The sequence below is a fragment of the Polistes dominula genome, unplaced genomic scaffold (assembly GCF_049000335.1).
Source record: "Polistes dominula isolate Pdom_NZ unplaced genomic scaffold, Pdom_raw_medaka contig_28, whole genome shotgun sequence".
Lineage (NCBI taxonomy): Eukaryota > Metazoa > Arthropoda > Insecta > Hymenoptera > Vespidae > Polistes > Polistes dominula.
The window spans coordinates 2,895,197-2,915,149 of record NW_028300879.1 but is presented as its reverse complement, the minus strand read 5'-3'; the positions used below and the strand labels follow the sequence as shown (position 1 = coordinate 2,915,149).

The 19,953-nt window shown below is 36.4% G+C and overlaps 1 protein-coding gene and 1 long non-coding RNA gene across 3 annotated transcripts in view; one reads left to right on the top strand and one right to left on the bottom strand.

The window, feature by feature from the left end:
- The window catches only part of LOC107065091 (uncharacterized), a 51,452-nt gene extending 38,276 nt beyond the window's left edge, over positions 1-13,176 (top strand). The window contains exons 1-2 of one of the 2 annotated variants that reach the window (XM_015318418.2): positions 3,703-4,760; positions 8,230-13,176. In XM_015318418.2, coding sequence (XP_015173904.2) covers positions 4,746-4,760; positions 8,230-11,475 — 3,261 coding nt within the window. In that variant the 5' untranslated portion in view covers positions 3,703-4,745 and the 3' untranslated portion in view covers positions 11,476-13,176. Of the gene's footprint in view, positions 1-3,702; positions 4,761-8,229 lie in introns of those variants that run through there. The other variant, XM_015318416.2, reaches the window with a different exon arrangement.
- Positions 13,177-16,488: 3,312 nt separating this feature from the next.
- LOC149033627 (uncharacterized) overlaps positions 16,489-19,953 on the bottom strand; it is a 47,960-nt gene continuing 44,495 nt past the window's right edge. The window contains exons 2-3 of the long non-coding RNA XR_016177081.1: positions 19,183-19,362; positions 16,489-19,106 (exon numbers count right to left, since the gene is read on the bottom strand). This is a non-coding gene — a long non-coding RNA (uncharacterized LOC149033627). The remainder of the gene's footprint in view (positions 19,107-19,182; positions 19,363-19,953) is intronic.

Here is a 19,953-nt window from a genome sequence, read left to right as displayed (position 1 = left end):
TTCGACTTCGATGCAAATATCCGAACGTCTTATTTTAACAAACATAGTATTTACATTACAGGTACATGAAATAAAAAGTTTACTTGTAAATAGTTGAAGTAATCAGTCAATAAAGTTATTTAAATTATTGAAGTTAAAAGAAACTATGATTCAGAAACAAAGTTCTATCGAAAATATGATTATAGCAATTGTTATTTTTTTATTTCTGTGAACTGAAAATACCCACATATTTTGAAACACAGCAGTATATATATATGTATATATATATTTTTCTATAAATTATACCTTACTTGTGAGGAATGAACAAGTCTAAAGTACTTGTATGGTGTATAATACTTGTTTTTTTTTTTTTTTTTTTTTAACGGATGAGATTCTCTCTTAACATCTACGATCAACGTCACCATAATTTTAAAGCGAATCTAACGGTAGATACGAAAACGAAATAAATCACGTAACACGTATCTCTTTGATGAACCGATCCGTGGTTACCAAATGACTCCTAGATCAGGTATTACATAGGTTAGGGGATTGAATGCACCACGTGAAACTCGGTCAATGACCCAACACCCATGTAGCAGCTCGGAAATGGTTGTATAGATAGATCCAGCTTGACTGGATTATCTTGAAACGATACAACTTTCTCTTATAAGATGATAATCACTGACAATCGATCGTATCAACTTGTTCATTATTTTAATAATACGATTGTTCATTTAAAAAAAAAATGAAATTACGAATTACTTCAACCTTTAACTTAATTCACTTTAATTAACGTTTAACACGGTTGTTGTTGAAGAAGTTCAAGAAGATAGAAAAAGAAGAGAGAAAATCTATATTCTTCTACAAGAACTGTGCATACAAACAAGGACACTATTCGAAAAGGTTTAAATTATAAATGCTTGAAAAGTAATTCAATGTTGCTAGTTATTTCTTCTTATTTTTCTCTCTTATTTTTCAAGAAAAAGTAATTTCCTAACTCCGACATGGGTCTGTAATGTTCTTTAGCTTGATTCCTCTTCTCCGAGTTTCATCTACTTTCGAGGAAAATCATTTAATTTGCTTTCCATTTGCAACTCGATTGGCTTGTTTTTATTAATGATGATTAATTGTCTTATAAAAATTATCCAAAGAATTATCCACATTCTTTCATTATTATTATTATTATTATTATTATTGTTATTATTATTATTATTGTTTTATTTTTTTCCTCCATTAAAATAAAAGAGAGAGAGAGAGAGAGAAAGAAAGAAAAAAAAATGTAGAAAATTAAGAGAAGTAAAGGGAAAATAAAGGAAGAAAAAAAAAGTCGTTTGAGTAAGATCGCGACGACTTTATCACAGGACTCCCAACTGCAAATGTTTCTATCTAAGCTCGCAATACCGGTCCTTCCGTCGACGTCCGTTTAAATAATGTGGATAGGGGGTGGCTTGCTACAAGAGAGAGAGAGAGGGAGAGGAAGAAAGTCTTCCACGAGTAACAGCCAAAGAGGAAAAGAAAAAAAAAAGAAGGGTTTGAAGTAGAAAGAAAAAGTTCTTCCTTCTTTCACGACTCGTAGATTCGTCGTTGGACGATTAATTCCCGGTGTCCTTAAACGACGCGCGCTATCCTTGCCGTGGGGGAACTTTTGTATAGTTACGAGAATTCTGAGTGAAAACAATTTTGTTTGCGGCTTGATCGTTACTTTGTGCTTTCTCAAACGTGCAATAGTTAGTTACATAATGAACTTATTCTTTTTCTTTTTTTTTTTATCGATTTTAATTAATTGTAAAAGATAAAACATAATTTGAAATTATTAAAAAAAAGAAGAAGTGATATAACTAATCGCGTTGGTTTAAACTAAAAGAGATGGAATAATTGAAAAATTTAATATACTTGTTATAAAAATATAAAATATACATGAGAGAGGGGGAGAAAGAGAAAGAGAAAGAGAAAGAGAAAAAGATAAAAAAGAAAAAAAAATAAGAGAACGAGTAAAGAAAACTCAAGCCGACAGGAACGCTGCTCTTGCTTTAAATTATTGATGCCACTGTAATGGATCTCAACGGAGTCTCACATGCTATACACACAACACACACACACACACACACACACACACACACACATACATACACTCACGCGTGCGCGTAGCACTTTAACTTCGCAACACGTACGAGTGCACAAAAGCGAACAAAATTGTAGCAAGCTACCTACCTTGTTGAATTTCACTTACTCTTGACACTGACCGGGATTCATGAAGAAAAAGAATCAAAATAAAAAAAACGGAAGAAGGAAAAGAAGAAGAAGAAGAAGAAGAAGAAGAAGAAGAAGAAGAAGAGAGGAAAAGGAAAAAACGAGTTAAAAAAAGAAGAGACGAGATCGAAGGCCGTTTACGGAGAAGAATCATTCTAGGCCCCTCCCCTTCCCCCCGTTACGACATCACTCAGCTTCTCTATATCTAGTAAACCATCCCAGAGAGCTCGTTCGTTTACTCGTTCTTTTACTTGTACAGCTTTGACGTTTTCATATAAGGCACGTATAGTTGGGAAACAGGACGCATTTTTTTGTTGTTCCCCCCTTCTATTGTAAATCTCGCGCGTGGAATCGTGTGTGTTCTATTTCTCGTACTAGTTAGAGGATTAATTGCAAACCGTGCTTAGGAATATTTTTTTTTTTTTTGTTACTTTCTTAAACAAGTCGTGTTTCCTTTTGTAGGACATCCCCTCAAAATTTTATGATCTTTTATTGCAGTATCAATTTACTTTTATTTAGGATTTAAAGTTTTGTGAATATCGTTCGAACAAATATATACTTTGATTGTATTCTCATGTATACATGTCTATATATATATATATATATTTTTTTTTTCTTTTGGTACGTTTGTTTATTTATCATTCTAGACAAAACGAATTTCTTATAGAATTTTATTCCTATTTTTGCTTTTTATCATTGTTATCTTATCAAAATTACGAATACAATATAAAGGATATTATCGAGCAACGTCGGTTGGAAATAATTGGCTAGCAGGATCGATGACGCAACGAGGGCAGCTCGTTTTGTTTTATTATAATATCAATTAAACGTCGATTTGTTTGGCTCGCCCTTCCCCGCCGCATCGTCGGGGCATTGCGTTCGCTCACACAATGACGCTACGATCCATAATAATTAATCTTTTTACCGCGTAGGAGGAGCAGCACGTCGCCCGCTGAGGCAATTAGTCGCGACAATTTGGTCTCGAGCGATTAATTGGATGCAAATTGGATGGGATACTTGACAGAGTGTTTATGAAAATATCAAACGATTGGCCAGCTAGTAGTATTTTATGTGATAGGAGCAATTACAAATTATTTACTCGCCCTTTCTCTCTTTCCATTTCTCCCATTCCCTCTCATTCTATTTCTGCTTATGTTTCTCATATCTTTTCTGGTACGCATCATAAAGTTTCTCAACAAAATTAGAGTCATAGTAATAAGGAATATTCAATCTAATGATCAGTTTCATGTGCTGTCACGTAATCTCCAAGAGATACTTTGAAGATAATAGAATTTAGTATCCTTCGACGAAAATAAAAATGAAAACCACTACTATTCGTACATATCACTTTTATCTTATTTTCCCCTCCCATTATCATCTTATTTACAATTATTATTATCAAAGGAAAAAGAAGAGCTTTCTTATAGACAATCTTTTAAAATTTCATCACATAAGAGAAACGAACAATAACTCACGTATTCGAAGATAAAATATATGTATATCATTTGATTTCTAGTTTCGTTATTTCTTATATTCGAACATATAGCAATAGTGAAACGAAGAGTAGTATAGTTGATGCCGATAACCGGCGGGCTCATCTTCGACGTCTTCGGTTAGTTCGAGGAGAAGACAGGGCTTATAGCCTACTTTCTCTCTACAAAGAGAATTTTTAAGCGATGTATACGACGAGGAGGGTTTCCCTCTCCAGTTGGGTTTGACTTCTTTCTCTCTCCCTCTCTCTCTATCTCCCCCTTTCGACTCTTTCTTTCTCTTTCCTTCTTTCACTCGTTCTTCTTGTTGGGCTTCTCTCGTTGGTCCTGGGGTTACCACTACTTCGACTCCTTTCTTCGATTCAACCGACCCGTCGCTCCTCGTGCACGCTCCTCGTCGACGACTTCACCAACAGCGGCAATTGCTCTTCACGAGTTTGTGGTACCCCTCTACGGGAGTCTATATAAGCAGAGGTCTCCTACGGGTCTGAACATTTTTTCGTTCCTCCTACAATCGCGTAGTGGTGTCTCCTTGTATTATTTTTTCTTCGTCTTCGAGTTTTTTTTTTTATTATTACTATTATTATTATTATTATTATTATTATTTTTATTATTATTATTTCATCGAGGGAAAGAAGAAGAAGATGGTGCTTGTGACGTGAACCATCGCAGCATAACACGCGCTACCTACGTTCGATAACAGCGCGAAAAAATAAAAAAGAAAATAGGAAGGACCGAGGATCTCTTTCTTTTCTTTTAATTTATTTCTATTTTTTATCGTTTTCTTATATTTTAGTTTTTCATTTTTATTTCTATTTTTTTCTTTTTTTTTCATTTTGATTTTGATCAAGTTGAAACGGAAGACGACGAAAGAAGATATCGAGATTTGTATCTTCAATTAAATTTCATTTCTATATATGTACATTTATATTATGTTAAATCTATAATATTATCTGTATATATACGAATAGTCTTTTTGGTTTACTGTGCAGTGCGAATACTAGTTTTTACGGTTGTTACGGTGCTATGCTCGAAGCTAAGGTAGGTGACCGACGTTCCGCCTTCTTTCCTTTCTTTTGTCTCGTTTTTTAGTTTCTCTTTCTTTTTCTCTTCCATTTCTGCGTCGCGGCCTTCACCTTCTCATTCGTTCAATGTAAATCGAATCACGAAAGAAAGTTTCTCGATTCCCCATGATTTTTCGATTTTTGAATTTTTCGTCTTGACTGTGCTTCCTTCTTTGGTGTTAATATGATTTTAACGAACAGTGTTTATGATCTTTGATTATAAAAATATTTATTTTCTTCGTTACTTTCTTCAGGAAGAAATATGATTTGTTAATCGGTGTAATATTTCAAATAGGAAGAGAGAGAAAGTGTATGAGATTAACGATAAGTGTAATTGTGTGAGGATTTTATAAACAACAAATCATAAGTAATTTTATAAAACGTTCCAGAGTTTTAACATACTTATCATATTTACGATTTCTTTGTTTTTGACTAGAGAAATAAAAAATAAATCTTTATTTCGTTTCTTATCTTTGCAATAATTTTTCATTGAAATAAATCATCCAATTTGTAATTTTGGTCCTTAATTAATTCCTATTTTTGAAAATACTATCGTCAATTTTAATTATATTCATAAAAAACAGAATAATTTAAAATTTGTAAATTCTTAAGAAATTGTTTTAGTGAGATAAAAGGATTAAGTATGAAATATTTCAAAAAATTGAACGAGATGGAACGTTGAAAAGTGAATGTGTTCAGCCGGAAGGAAAGAAAATTAATGGCAATTTTGTGCATCGAATCGTCCGATAAGAAGCCGGTTTAGGTTTGCCATGATGTTACGCACACGTCGTACGTGATTAGAGTATATGACTATGCATGAAGGAGGCGTTTGACCCAGTCACAACGGCAGCACGAACACGTTCGCTTACCTACCTACCTACCTACCTACCTACCAACCCACCTACCAACCTACCTACCAACCTTATGCACGACCTACGCCTAAACTACGATTCGCACATGCAGACAGTTTATGTTCGTGGGACATGCGAACTAAACTGTTCTGATTGCGAGCTTATCATTGTTTTCGTTCGTATGTGGGTGCGTGTACGAATATGTTTGTATGGCATTTGTGATGCGCACGTGCGTGTGAGTGTGTGTGTGTGTGTGTGTGAACATAGAGAAAAGTAGGATGTGAGAAGACCTTCACCTTAGTTCTCTTTATTAATGTGAATGACTTTTTCGAAAGTGAATTCATGAGAAATTGAATTATCTCAAATCGAACCTTCTAATCAATTATCTCGATTCTTAAACCTGATTCGAAATAAATATGTTTGTTTCTTTTTTTTAATTATGCAAGTTGGAAACATAAAAGGAACGTTTTCTTTTACTTATTCTTACAAGGTGAGAGACAAGTGATTTATTGTGAAAGAAAAAAAAAGATTTTTCTCATATAATTATGATTATATATCGTATACCATTTAATTTTGTTTATTTTCAATAAATACGGAATTTCACTTTCAATCGAAGATAAGTTTCTTATTTTTGTTTTTGCAAAATTGTTAACGGTGCAAATACACCTATACGATTTCAGGTAAAGGAAAACGTTTGTATGTATAATTTTACATTGCTTAATCGAAAGTTTCAAGTAAAAGAAAAATAGCACATGTTTATCTTAATAGCAAAATCGTAATATTTAATTAGAAAATTATTCTTTGAATTCTTCCTGGTACGACTTTTTCATTTAATTTTTATCATCGTTTTTTGCCGGAAGAAACTAGATAATATAATCGAAATAATGAGCTTTTCTTAAAACGTGAAGTTAAAGGTAAAACCCCGAGTCCGCGAATATTTCTCGCAGATGCTCTTAGGAGAAAGTACGGTTTATCGCGTTAGCTTTGCATCTCGGCCAACGTGCCACTTAAGCGCACTCATGTTGGATTCTCAGTGTCGTTGACGAGTCAACCAAGCTTATGAGAGACGAGTTTCGACTTACTTCTACCAGTGAATGTACAACTTGTATCAAGTGATACCAAATGTCTCCATTTGTTACGAACGATCTCGTAAAATTGATATAAATAGTGTAGGATAGTATTTCGCTCGATAAACTACCGTAGTACTAGTCTTACAAGCCGATCGTTACTTCCGTTTTACTTACGTAAATGTCCGATCCGAGGTATTAGATAGACTCGATAATAGTAGTGTCCCGTAAATAATGTATAATCATAGAAATGGTATTAGACTTTACCCTCCAACCGATGGTCGAAAGTGACGTTGACGAAGTTAACATTGTTAAAAAAAAAAAAAAAAAATAACTAAAGAAAGTTTCTATTGTTCTCAAGATTAATTTCACCGACGGTTAAAATGTCACCGATATTTTTTTTACGTTCATAAATGAGAAAAGACAATTTTTGACGAGTCGCCATGGTCACATTACAGAAAAGGACTCATGTCAAATTTAATAAGGAAATAATTTTCTTTACGACCAAGGAAAATATCTGTTGATCGATCGTTATTCTTTACTTTGAAAAATTTCTTTACTTATTGTCTTTAGTCGTTTGAACATAAACCACGAACATTATTAAAGAAAGCATCGTAGTTATTTTTACGATTATATCGTCGGTTGCCCGTATAACGCTTGTAACGATAATACTTTCTAACGGCTTCATCGTGGTAGAGACACGAACAAAAACGATAAGTTTTAGATATTATTCATCTGGCAATTGTGTTTTAATAGAATTAACTTTGAACTTAAAATGGAACGATCTAGGATGAGTTTTATTTTAAAAATATCATTTAAAAAGACATATGTGTAAACACATTTTACTAATATAAAGTATTAATAATCAGGAAAATTAACAAATGTTCTATAGTAACTTACATTTTCATTTTATCTTAGTGAATATAATTATCTATATTAGATTCTCCCGAGGCGATCATTCATTTCTCGCTTTTACTACGGAGACGCGTCGAAGGAAATCCCATCTCTTTGGTTACTACAGCACGAACGTCGCGTGTTTCGTTACAGATCGCGTGATATATATTTCCGTGTAATAAAATAATTCACACGCGCATACGCATCTAGAGAGCGTGTTGTGAGTAAATGGAAGTTTACATAATTTTCACGTACGTACGTATATCTCTACGTATACTGTACATTCGTTTCTACCTACGAGACTATGAGCTCACTTTATGCGAGTTACAAATGTAAAGTATCTCACGGCTTATGAAGCGTCGAGATGATTAAACCTCCTACTGTACGTCTATGAGAAACATATCATGATATACATCATGTTCAATTTAAGAAAGAAAATTCGTTTCTAGCAATTATAAATTATCATTTAAACATTGAGTAACTTAAATTTAAAATGATACATTCAACACGAAAGGAAGCATAGTCATTACGAAAGTTTTCAAACAAAATAATCCTTTCTTCTGCTATTTCATTCCTCATCGTAATTATTCTATTATTCCTTCGTCCAATTCTAGGTGACCTATTTTGATTATAGATGACAATCGTGTTGGTTTGCGCGCTGCTGATCAGTCAGCACGTAGGAGCTGTGGTAAACAAGGCGTTGCCTCAAGCATCGTCTAATGAAAATGCCGAGGACAAAAAAAATGAGATTAAAGCAAGCGAAAGGATAAGCAACTCCTATGGACCACCCGTCGACGACTACGGACCACCGATTGTATCGGTGAATGGTGGTTTCAATGGGCCAGCACCCGTTTACGGACCACCGTTAAACATTAAACCTCATTACGGGCCACCGAAACAAACTTTTAACCCACCAAAGCTTCACTTTACTTCGCTAAAACAGCACTTCGGACCGCCGCTGCTTTCCTTCCCTTCGTTTAGACCACCAAAACCACAGTATGGACCGCCGTTGAAGTTGAACACGCCTCCACTCGCCGGTTTCTCACAGGCATCGTCTTTGCCAAATCATTTGGGACCCGTTAAGCCTGGACATGGATCACCCATTCCTGTTTCCATCGAGTCTTATCGACCACGACCAGAGCCACTTCCTCTTCCAGTGAATCCTGAGTACGGTCCACCTCCTCCCCTTCCACCTCCTCAATTACCTATTCAGTACGACCTGAGTAGCGCTAATATTCATGGACCACCACCTCCACCTCCTGCAGGAGTTCCAGCACCTCCCACTCCACCTGACATAATGTACGACGGATGGCAACCAATAGCTGGAGTTGCCAATCAAAAACAACAAGGATCAACATTCAAACACCATTCATCATCTGATAATCACAATTTGAAGTTAGTCGAAGATACGACAAATCCGAACGTGCCTAGTGATTCTTATGGTATACCCATTACTAATCCAGAAGCTCAACATCTGAAAACTTCTGTTCGTGAATCTTCTGGTGACAAAAATGGATTGCCTCCACCGGCATTACCAATATATGATGGTGATCACAGTTCGAATCACGGATCGTCTTCGTCATCGTCCTCTTTCCATTCTGATCATCAACAACGCGATCACCATCAATCTAATTTAAAATACAACATTGGAAATTCAAATTCTCTTTCGATCGTGAAAACTGTGGGTTTTGAGTTATTACCCAATACTGAATCTCAGACTTCGGATCTTCAAAATTTGTCTCACGAAAGTAATTCTGGCGTTTCTTCGTATGAACACTCGTCGGGATCTTTAAATGTTGATACTGGCTTGAACTCCGGACTTTCTGTGTTACCATTGCAAGAATTGGATGAATCATCTCACTCATTCGGAAACGAAGAATCTCACGGAGTACACAATGTGAATGATATCACTTTGCAACAATTACCGGAACTGCCATCAGTTAATTTTGGAAAGGCCAATGGCTTCGCTGGTGGTTCTTTGCTACCGCCACCTACTGATTCTTACGCAGCACCACCAATCTCTTCGTATTCACCAGACGGTCCGTATCCAGCAGCTCAATCTGGTCGTACTGGACCAACTTTCCCACCGTTTGGACCTTTCGGTGCTTCCTTTCCGAAACATGGATCGCATCATCACAGATTTCACGGACACTTTAGATTACACGGTCCTCCCTCATCACCACCAGGGTCTTTAATACCACCAAGAAATCGAGAACCGATCAAATTTCGAGAACCAATTCCCATAGGACTGATATCCAATCTTCATCGTTACCTTCCATCATTACCTCCCATCGATCTGACAAAGCCACTTAAATTACACGGTCCTCATTTATCGTTCGGCCCTCAACTACCTAGTTTAAACGCTCCTTTATCATTTCATCAATCATCTCAATCCGATCATTCCTTATCGAACGTCTTCTCTAACAGTGGATCATTTGGCAAGTTTAATTCACACAGTTTGAATTCCCCAATGGCTGCACCCAACGCACAATATGGAACTCCATTGTCTTTCACCGATTTCAACACGCCAGCTCCGGTTCCAACTTATGGTGCACCTAATTTTGGACCAGCGTCAACATTCGGTTTTACGTCAAGCGGCTTTGGAACCAATCTTTACGACGGAATAGGAAATGACCTGAGCAGCATTTATGGAACACCCGTCATAGCAAATCCACCTTTAGCCGTTACAACTGGTGATTGTAATTATCGGCAATTCAACAGCGTAGAGAACTTTGATTTTGACAAGGGTAACAATGATCATTTGTTACCACCTTCTGCTCCTCCAGCATTACCAAGTTCAACGGGAGAGGAAGATTATTCTTTACTTAAATCGCCACCAGCTTTACCTCCAATTACTGATTCTTTAAGTCAGTATGTAGCACCACCTGTAAATACGTTAGATCTGGAAAATTACGAGCAACAGAAAGTTAACTTGAAAGATAGTTATGGAAATCCTATAGGAGTCTCTTATGAATCATCGAATCAAGCGATTGATTCCCATGGTCAAAGTAATAATCACATTCATTCGTCGACTACTGGAGTCAAAAATATTGTATCTCTTTCCTCCTCCTCCTCCTCCTCATCATCATCGTCATCATCGTCGTCATCGTCATCATCATCATCATCATTATCTACTTCCTCGTCTTCTAGTCCATCCCAAAGTTCCTTCTCTTCAGGACTATCGTTGCATCAACACGGGGCTTCAGCCGAAGCATTAACAGCTAGTTTAACGGCTCAAGGTTATGGCGAGGCTAAAAGTTTAAGCTCAAACGAAGTGGATGCTAGTCAATACTTGAAGACTGACGAAGGAAGCCAAGCATTAGCTTTGGCACAAGGTTTGACGGCCGATGGACCAAGTGGTTTCCAAATTCAGGGATCTAAAGGCACCTATACTCTACAAATTCAACCTGCTGACGGTGGATTAGGAACTGAGAATTCTGATGGTAGTATAAGGCACGATCAGGTTCTTTCAAATGGCCTTCTTCAAGACATCATTGCAGCAATCGAGCAACCGGATCAAAGTCGAATAGAACTTCAAGGTCCACCTCAAGCTCAACCATTAGAAGAATTACGTAATGATCATCACTTATCTGAATCTAATAGCCTTTCTCATCAGAACGGACATTATATTACAATTCAAAGTAAGGATAATGATGAAATAAATCAACTCATTCGAGAAGCTAGCAAAAGAAGTGGTCAAACGTCCAATAACGATGGAGAAAATTCATCTAAAAACGAAGCAGTTGCTTTGTTTTTTAACAATCAATACGTCGACAACACGAGGAAAGAGACCAGATCTGTTAACAAGGTGGAAAAACAAGCGGATACTTCGATGTCTACAACAAATCAAAAAAGTGACAGCAAAACGAAATTTTCTTGAATTATTTCGTGAATGATAGTGTGTTTCTGTGAAAATCATTTTTAAATGCGTGGCTAATTACGAAAAAAATGGTGTTGTTACATCTCGACATAAAAGAATATTTTCCATTTAGATTTAAACTAAATTAAATGAATTTCTATCGAATATAAAACTCTGTGCTAGGATTATAGGTTTATGGTGCTTCGTTCGTATTGTCTTCGATCGTATCGAAAGATCAAAGATATCCTAATGGAATAAGAAGACGTGCTTCGTTTGTAACGAAAAACAGGGAACGAGAAATACGATAGTTAACGATCGACTCGTATTAAATGCTGTCGTCGGAATATCCATCCCCCTGCACTCGATGTAATTCGAGTAAAACGCGATAGAAGTGAGAACAGAATCGAAGAGATTGCTCAAGACTATTTTTGTTTTTTTTTTTGTTTTAGTTTACCTTTGAAAAGAGAGAAAGTAATAATTACACACACGTTGGCTAATGTATCGATAACAAGTTATTAGACGAGAAGAGTCTGCTTACTTAAGAACATCACACCTCGAGTTATCAGGATGTTATGTGTTCCTGGAAAGTTTAATGTATTATTATTATAATTATTATTATTCAAATACTATTATGTGTTTGCCGAGAAATTTTGAGAAACCTGAGAATACGTAATTGCGAAATAGTAAAGATTTAAGGATGAACTAAGTGTGGTTTTTAAGCAAACGTTTTCTTTTTCAATATATTCATCTATTCTAGGTCGAATAATAATAGAGAGTCTATATGTTAAAAAAAGAAAGTAAATGTAACCATCAAGGGAGATATTCGTCGATTCTACCTTCTCGTTTTAAATGTCGACAAATTTTGATTCCATTTAAAAAAAAAAATAAAAAATAGAGAAGAAATCGAAAGAAACAAGACGAATTAACTCGTGATCTTAAGGAAAATCAACAACTCGACGTCGCACTTTCGATCGATGAATGTAGGTCATCGGGCTACGGGCCTTGTCGACTCACCGTCGTGAAATGTATGTTACAGTCGTTCTCTAATGTTCCCCGAGTACATGCCGGTACGCGTTCGAAACACCTCCGTTCAAGGTGAAAGTTCAAAATCTCGGTTAACAGTCCTCCCCTCCGGTGACCGCGAAAATCGTATTTTCCATTTAATATGTTTCTTCGTTTTGCAAACTCATACTTTTTAAAAATGGTATTATCTATATATATCATGTTAAGCTTATTTTTGCGTTTAACAAATTTCTATGGAAATTTCTATGGGGAACATTTTATTACGTTCATTATAAATAATCATAATCGTCGGATAATTTGTTATAACATCCTTCGATACATTTGAACGGTGTTGCTTAGCGAATAGTAATACATAATTCAGTAATATATCTTAGACGAGTAAAATAAGTAGAGCGTGTGCTTTTCAAGAAAGACGCTCATTGTTACGAAGTATAATACCTATGCAGTGACGCTACTGCCAAGCCATAAAGCACGTCCATTTTGCTCCTATCTCGCGTGCACCATATTTTTTAACGATTAATTTATTATTTTTTTTTTCTGTATAAAGAGAGTAGAGAGTTCCGGTACAATGGAGCCTGATGTTTGTTCACAACGAGCGATCATTAAAAATCACTCAATCCGATGTACATGTGTATGTGTTATTTTTTTTTCTACACCGAACGAATACGCGTGTAAATACACGAATACTTTGTAAATAGACAGCTTCTTTTTGTTTTATTGATTATCCTATACACGTCCAAATTTCCCTATAAATTTATACGCACACATTTTTATTGTTGTTGTTGTTGTTAATAAAATCATTTGAAAAATCGTTTCATGTATATGTATTTTGAAATATATATATATATATATATATATATATATATATATAAAGAGAGATTATATAAAATTATTAAGCTGAAAATAATTGGGGTCTTTAAATCGTGTTCTCTGATACGAGGAAAATGCCATAATTGAGCACATTTAGAGAAAAGTACTTCCGTTGAACAATCGAACGTAATGTCTATACCTAGATACCAGAAATTCTGGTACGATGGTGAAACGAATACGTATGAGGGAATTAGGCATCGAACACTAAGTAGGATTATGGTTATGTAAATGATAGAGACTATCACTTCGTTCGGTCTGTTTGAGTAATTAGCACTGTCCGTTCAAAAATAATTGCTCTCTTGCTTTCTACAAGTTCTATAAACATAGGTGTATTCTTCCTTTTAACTTCTCATCACGTTCGAAACGTTTTAAAAACAATTCGAAAGTTTTTATGGAATTTCACTTTGAAAAAATACTTCGTATATTTTTTGTCTTCTTTTTTATTTTTTTGCTAAGAGAACAAACTATTTCTTACTGGATTTCCTTGACCACGATAAGTAAACACGTTAGAGTTAGGGAGTGTGTTTTATTTTTATTCCGACAAAAAATATGTTAAGAATATTGAAAGACAAAACGAGAAAAAAAAAGGGTATAAAATATTTGCATTTTGGATTATGCGTGTAGCTACGTCAGCAGGTAAGCAAACGCTGACTATGGTTTAACTCTTTCAAGGTTAAACTTTTCTCTCTTCTTTTAGACAATTTATTTTTATTCTTGAACACACAGTGAACCACATCGAATGATACTATCGCTACGAAAGGATCGTATTGGCCAATACGATCAATGACATATATCGAAAGAATGTTTTCTTTTTTTATTTTATTTTATTTTTTTTACAAAAATACGAGGTGACGTTATTACGTTGAAAAGATAAAATCGTTTTCTCTATAGAAAAATCGTACCAAAAATCGTGATTGTTACTGGTGAAAACGTAAAGCGTTACGTGTGCCACTTGAATGGAAGCTGACTTCTTCACTTTGTTTCCCGTTGTCTCGTTACGATCTTGCCGAGTCAGAGAAAAAAGAAAAAGAAAACGAAAAAGAAATAGGAGGAGTCACGAAGGCCAGGTAGTTTCTTCTTGAAAAGGGCCCCTGCTCGTATAAGAAAGAATAGAGAAACGAATATAACGCGATTTATAGGAAAAGAATAAAAATATCGTCGAATAAAACAAGAACTATGATGAGTTGTTTTTCTACTGACTTTCGTAACTTGGGCATACCGTTAGAGGTCTCCCTTTCTCTGAAAGAGGAAGGACTTCCCCACGGCGAAAGGGATTACATCGAAGACCAACGATTAAGGTCGAACATGAAGAAAGACAAAGGCCCGACCCTGGTGTTGCTGTTGGCTACGAGCCGAACTTCGTTTTAGCGAAGAACTTTCGTCTTCTCTTACGAAGTCTTTAATCGAGAATAAGAGAGAAAAGGAGAGAAAGAGAGATAGATAGATAGAAAGAGAGAGGGAGTAAAAGCAATACTTCGACAAGTATTCGTCTTCCTTATGTGGCTGGTGACCGAGAATGAAAGGCTTTTGGTGACGAGAGGAAAGCGTACCTCTTGCTGGGATGGCTTCGAAACGCCAAGAGGAACGTATGCATTTCTTGAGAAGCTTGGAAGTGCTTTATTTCCATATTGCTTTCGTATAGGTGCACATACATATATATATCTACATACATATATGTATACACAGAGATACGTACGGTGCTGATCTCGAGAGGCACGTTGTTGCCTCTGGGGCGGTATATACGTAGTATGAACCGGATGGAAGGAAAAGAGGAGAGGAGAGAGAGAAAGATAGGAAGAGAGAAAGAGAGAGAGAGATAGTCTCGGACGTATCGTTGCAGGTCGGCTCGATTTCGGCTCTTTCGCCAAAGGCAAGATTGTCTTCTTTGCGAACGGCGAATAGTTGTTACCAGCAAAGTATCCTCCACGACAACGTTCCCCTTTAGGTTTCTTGAAAAACGTTCTAAGAATAATATTCTCCTGAAGATTTTTTCTTCCTTCCTTCCTTCCTTCCTTCCTTTCTATCATTTTTCGTCATATAATTTTTAAAAATCTTTTTGATAAAATTCGAAAACACGAATATTCTTTTAAGCATTAAACGCGAAAAACGTGTCAAGATCATTAACACGTTCCGTGCCAAGCCTTTTTTACCTGACTTGTCATTCAAGCCATTTAATTTTGCTTGAACAAAATCAACAATTACATGTAATTATTAATAATTGTAAATATTACAGCTAAACAAACTTATGTACTTTATTCTATACTGCATTTTGTATAATGCATCAATATTTTAATAGGAATATTTTTGTACAGAATTAAATTGGTTATAAACATATATTTTCAGCGCATTAAATAAATATGTCTAATGGTAAGTGTACCACCGGTAGTACACGTGACCTGAAGAACAAGTTTAACGTGTACCACTGGTGGTACACGTGGCATAGAACATGTTAACGAGAAAAGATGATTCAGCGAATGACATCGAAAATGGAAACAGAAGATAATGTTAGTTGATGTTATGCTCGGTTAAGATATTCCTCGTCTATTGTTTTGCACGAGAATAATCGTCGTTATTAAGAGTTAGTGCAGGAAAAATCTCTCATTTCTCTTCTCTCTTTCTTGCAATCAGTCTCAAATATAATTGTAATGACATATTTTTTTTTAATTTTTTTATAACAACTAACGATAACTTTTCTCTTGTCATCAACATTAATTAGAAAGGAGATAGTTATAGAGGAAACGATGGACAAAATTATCGTCTTGTCGTAATTGATTTTACGATTAGATAAAATGTTTTTTTCAGATTAGTTGTAATGGATGAGTTTAGTTTATGAACGAAATGTTTGTTTCTTGTAAATAAATTACAAACAATGACGTTGCTTCAATTTCAACATTTGATTCGATAAATACATGGATTATTATAACGAGTAACAATTTTTCTCGTAAAAGTTCGATTCGCATCAGTTGCCATCAATTCTCGATCGCATTTCTAACGCCTTTCGTTATGCTTCAAAACGAATGTCCTGTCATCCATTAGATTTTTGTATGATTTTAAAAGAAAGATCAAGGTCAATAAGCTTAAGATTTGCTTTCCTGTAATAATTTCAAGGGTGAAGATATGCATCTTGTTTCCTTTCCAGAGCGCCGAGCAGCTTATCGAGCGCACTCGGCGAGACGAGAGAGCGTCAATTTTGCGGTGAACGGAGAAAGGTGAAAGGAAAATATTTTAATAAGATGGTTTCGATGACCTCAAGGTAGGAGGTACGACCTTTTTAGTGTGAAATTTTATCGAGATCGAGATTTTTTTTCCCTTCTTTCTTTTAAAATGATTTAAATTTTCAAATAAACGTACCTATTATTTCTAACAATAAAATTTATTCATGGGAACGAGATTGTTAGACGTTAAAGTAGTGTGTAATAGGAAAAAGAAAAAAACATTCAAACAACACATTCTCTAGCATTAGTTTTCAAGATGAAGATTCGAGATACGAGAATAACGTTGTAGAATTGACTTGAATGAACGGACGACAGCTCGAACGTAGAGAAGATCTTGCCTTAGAACGAGAAATACTATCAAGCGTGCAATAAATGTCACTTGCCGCGTTCGAACAGTAATTGCCGTTAATTGTGAAATATTACGAGTCGATGAATATGACAAATGATGTACCTTAACCAGAGTCCGATTATACATGTGAGTATGTGTGTGTGTCATCTAATTGGGTTAGCCAGATTAGTGACGCGCAGTTTCGCTCGTTTAATTAATTTATCGGCGTATCAGTCTTTTCGTGCGACAGGAGAGAGAAGGGTAGAGGAAATGCGCATCATTGCGCTTTCGCTGAAGCTTAAACCGAAACGAGATATTGACCGATATTAAATTTGAATGGGTTTATTCGTAAGAGAAATACCTACATAGGTAAATACGTGGGCACCTAACTGCATAGATGTACGTGTGATCTCGTTATATTCCATTTTCGATGAAAATTTAGCGCCAATCTTTGTCACGTCAATTCGATATTAATACGTATACATATATATATACTTTTGACTATATTCGATTTGAATAGTATTACGTTGCGTTACTTTTACAACAAAACGTTCCAATAACCACACTAATGTTCCATTGGAAACATCGTTAATATTATTAGCTAACTCGAAGAAGCTTTTATTTAAAATACATCAGTGCTGTTAATGATTGTTATTAATTTTATCTCGAATGATTAATGTTATTTCTCGAGTCATAAATTATAAATAAAGTCTAAATGAAAAAATAAACTTTGAATAAGGTATGTTCGATGAACTCTATAGGATAATCTCTTTAGCAACGTCGAATAAGAATAAGAATAAGAATAAGAGTGTCCTTGCTATTTGACCGTAGATATTACGAAAACCCTCGCTTTATTTCACTTTCTATGCAAACTCTCGTGACGCGTTATACTACTCTCGATCCATCGTTGATCCCTCGCGTGTAGCGTGGAAACCCTCGGCATCTTTTCGAATTCATAGACGTCAGAGCATGCATTGTTCCGCTTGATCGATTGACGCTTTTCCGCGAGGTTAATCGGAAAATCCTCGTACGAAATCTCGTCGTCTCGCGGGATGAAGTAAGGAAGAGGTAAAATGGTAAGACGTCATGCAGCGAGAGAAGAGAAAAGTAAGACCATGCAAGAAAGTGAAAAAGAAATAGGGAAAGAGAATGACAAGATAGGTGAAATGTAAGAATAAGAATAAGAATAAGAATAAAAAGGAAGAAAGAAGTAGTCCAGGAGGAATTCCATAAAAATCGGTGAAATATGCATAGTGGCGTAGTGAGCGAGGAAACGTCGCACCGCGTTCGATGTCTCAAGGGAAACGAGAATCTTTGTGGAAGAGAAGGAGAGGAAAAAGAAAACGAGAAAGAGAAAAGAAAAAGTCGCTGGAAATCAAGGCGAGAAAGACAGAGAGAGAGGGGAAGATAAAGGAGATAAGTGTGCGTTGGTGGTGGAGAGAGGGTGTTGAGGAGGGGAAAGAATTCTGGTGAGGAAATTGGAGGGAGAGTAAAATGCCGGCGTATGACGGGAGAAGGTACCGGAGGATGAAGAAAGAGAACGAGTTAGAGAGAGAGAGAGAGAGACAGAAAGTGAAAAAAGATAAAGGAAAAGAAGGTCGGAGAGCGAACATTCGAAACGTCTCTTCGAACGAAATCTAATTTCAGTCCCAGGACGAAACTAAGCTATTTTCTCCGCAATATGCACGCGCTCGGCTGTTCCACTCGCGTTTTCCAGGCGTTTCCAGTCAGGCAGTGATCGTTCCGAGGGGTTGGAGAGAAGAGAACCAAGGGTGTGTGTAGCTGCTACCATATCCTTCTACTGCTTATTTTTTTCTATCTTTTTATTTTTTCTTTTTCTCTTTTTTTCTTCACGAGCACGCGCGCCTACGCTACGACGCTCGGCTTCGAAATGCTCGATAAAATCGTCGTAGTTCGTGAAACGAGGCGTTGAGTCGGTACTCCTCGAGCACGAGTAGTACGAAGGAGTAGTATACGAATGTACAGAGGTATGGAGTTGAAGGGAAAGAGAGAGAGAGAGAGAGAGAGAGAGAGAGAGAGAGAGAGTGAGGAGAATGGTGGTTTGGATGTGGCTTGGAAATGTAGAAGCCGTTAGCTCGGACAACCGGAAGACGATCGTTCATCTGGGAAACACTTAACGGACTCAGCTCGTTTGTCTCCGTGGTTTCGTCGCAATGTCGGCCTTCAAGTTTCCTCATTTCGTCGTAGTTTCTTTTCTAAAAGATACAGAGAAAAAGACAGATAGAAAGAGAGAGAGAGAGAAATATATATTCACACATTTTCATCTTTTACCTTTTATACGTGGCTTCATTGGCGCGACAAAATGTGGATCTCTCGATTCATCGTTGGGAATCAACCAAGAGACAGGCAAGTTCGTCTCTAGTCCTCGTCAAGCGCTAATGGCTGATCTCGGCAATGCACAATTAAAGAGAATTATTTCGCTAAAATTCATCCGCTCACTCGCATCGTTTCCTGGAGATAAAAGCATGTTCAATGATTAGCGTAAATGCAAAGTCGTACTCGTTATGTACTAATCAAGTTGAATCTCTCTCTCTCTCTCTCTCTTTCTCTCACTCTTTCACTCTCTTTTTGTTGCTCTCGTAAATCTTTCATAGTAGGTATATGCGTAGCAAATGTTAAATCTAGCTAACTTATTACACAACCACTCATACTTAAGTAGAAATCTTGCTTGATTTCAAAGATTTGCTGATGGTAGTAGTATGGAGAATTAGGTGGTAGATAGAATGGGAAGAAATTCCTGAAATTTGGTGATTTAGGCGAGAAACCGTCTTCATCGGGTACTGCCTTTCGTTTCTCGCGGTTCGTCGTCGTTTCTCAGAGAAAAGCGTCGAGAATCTAAAGTTACTGAGACGGTAATGGTTGAAATTTCTGAGGTAGCGTTGGCACGATGCTGAAGAAAGAGAGCGAGAAATAGAAATAGAGAGAGAGAGAGAGAGAGAGAGAAAGAGAGATGGTTCCTCCTACTTCTGTTCTCATAATTAAGCCGACGTTGGTTTTTGATGGCCACTAAAAATGTCGCGGAGGGTCGAACAGTTAAGGAGT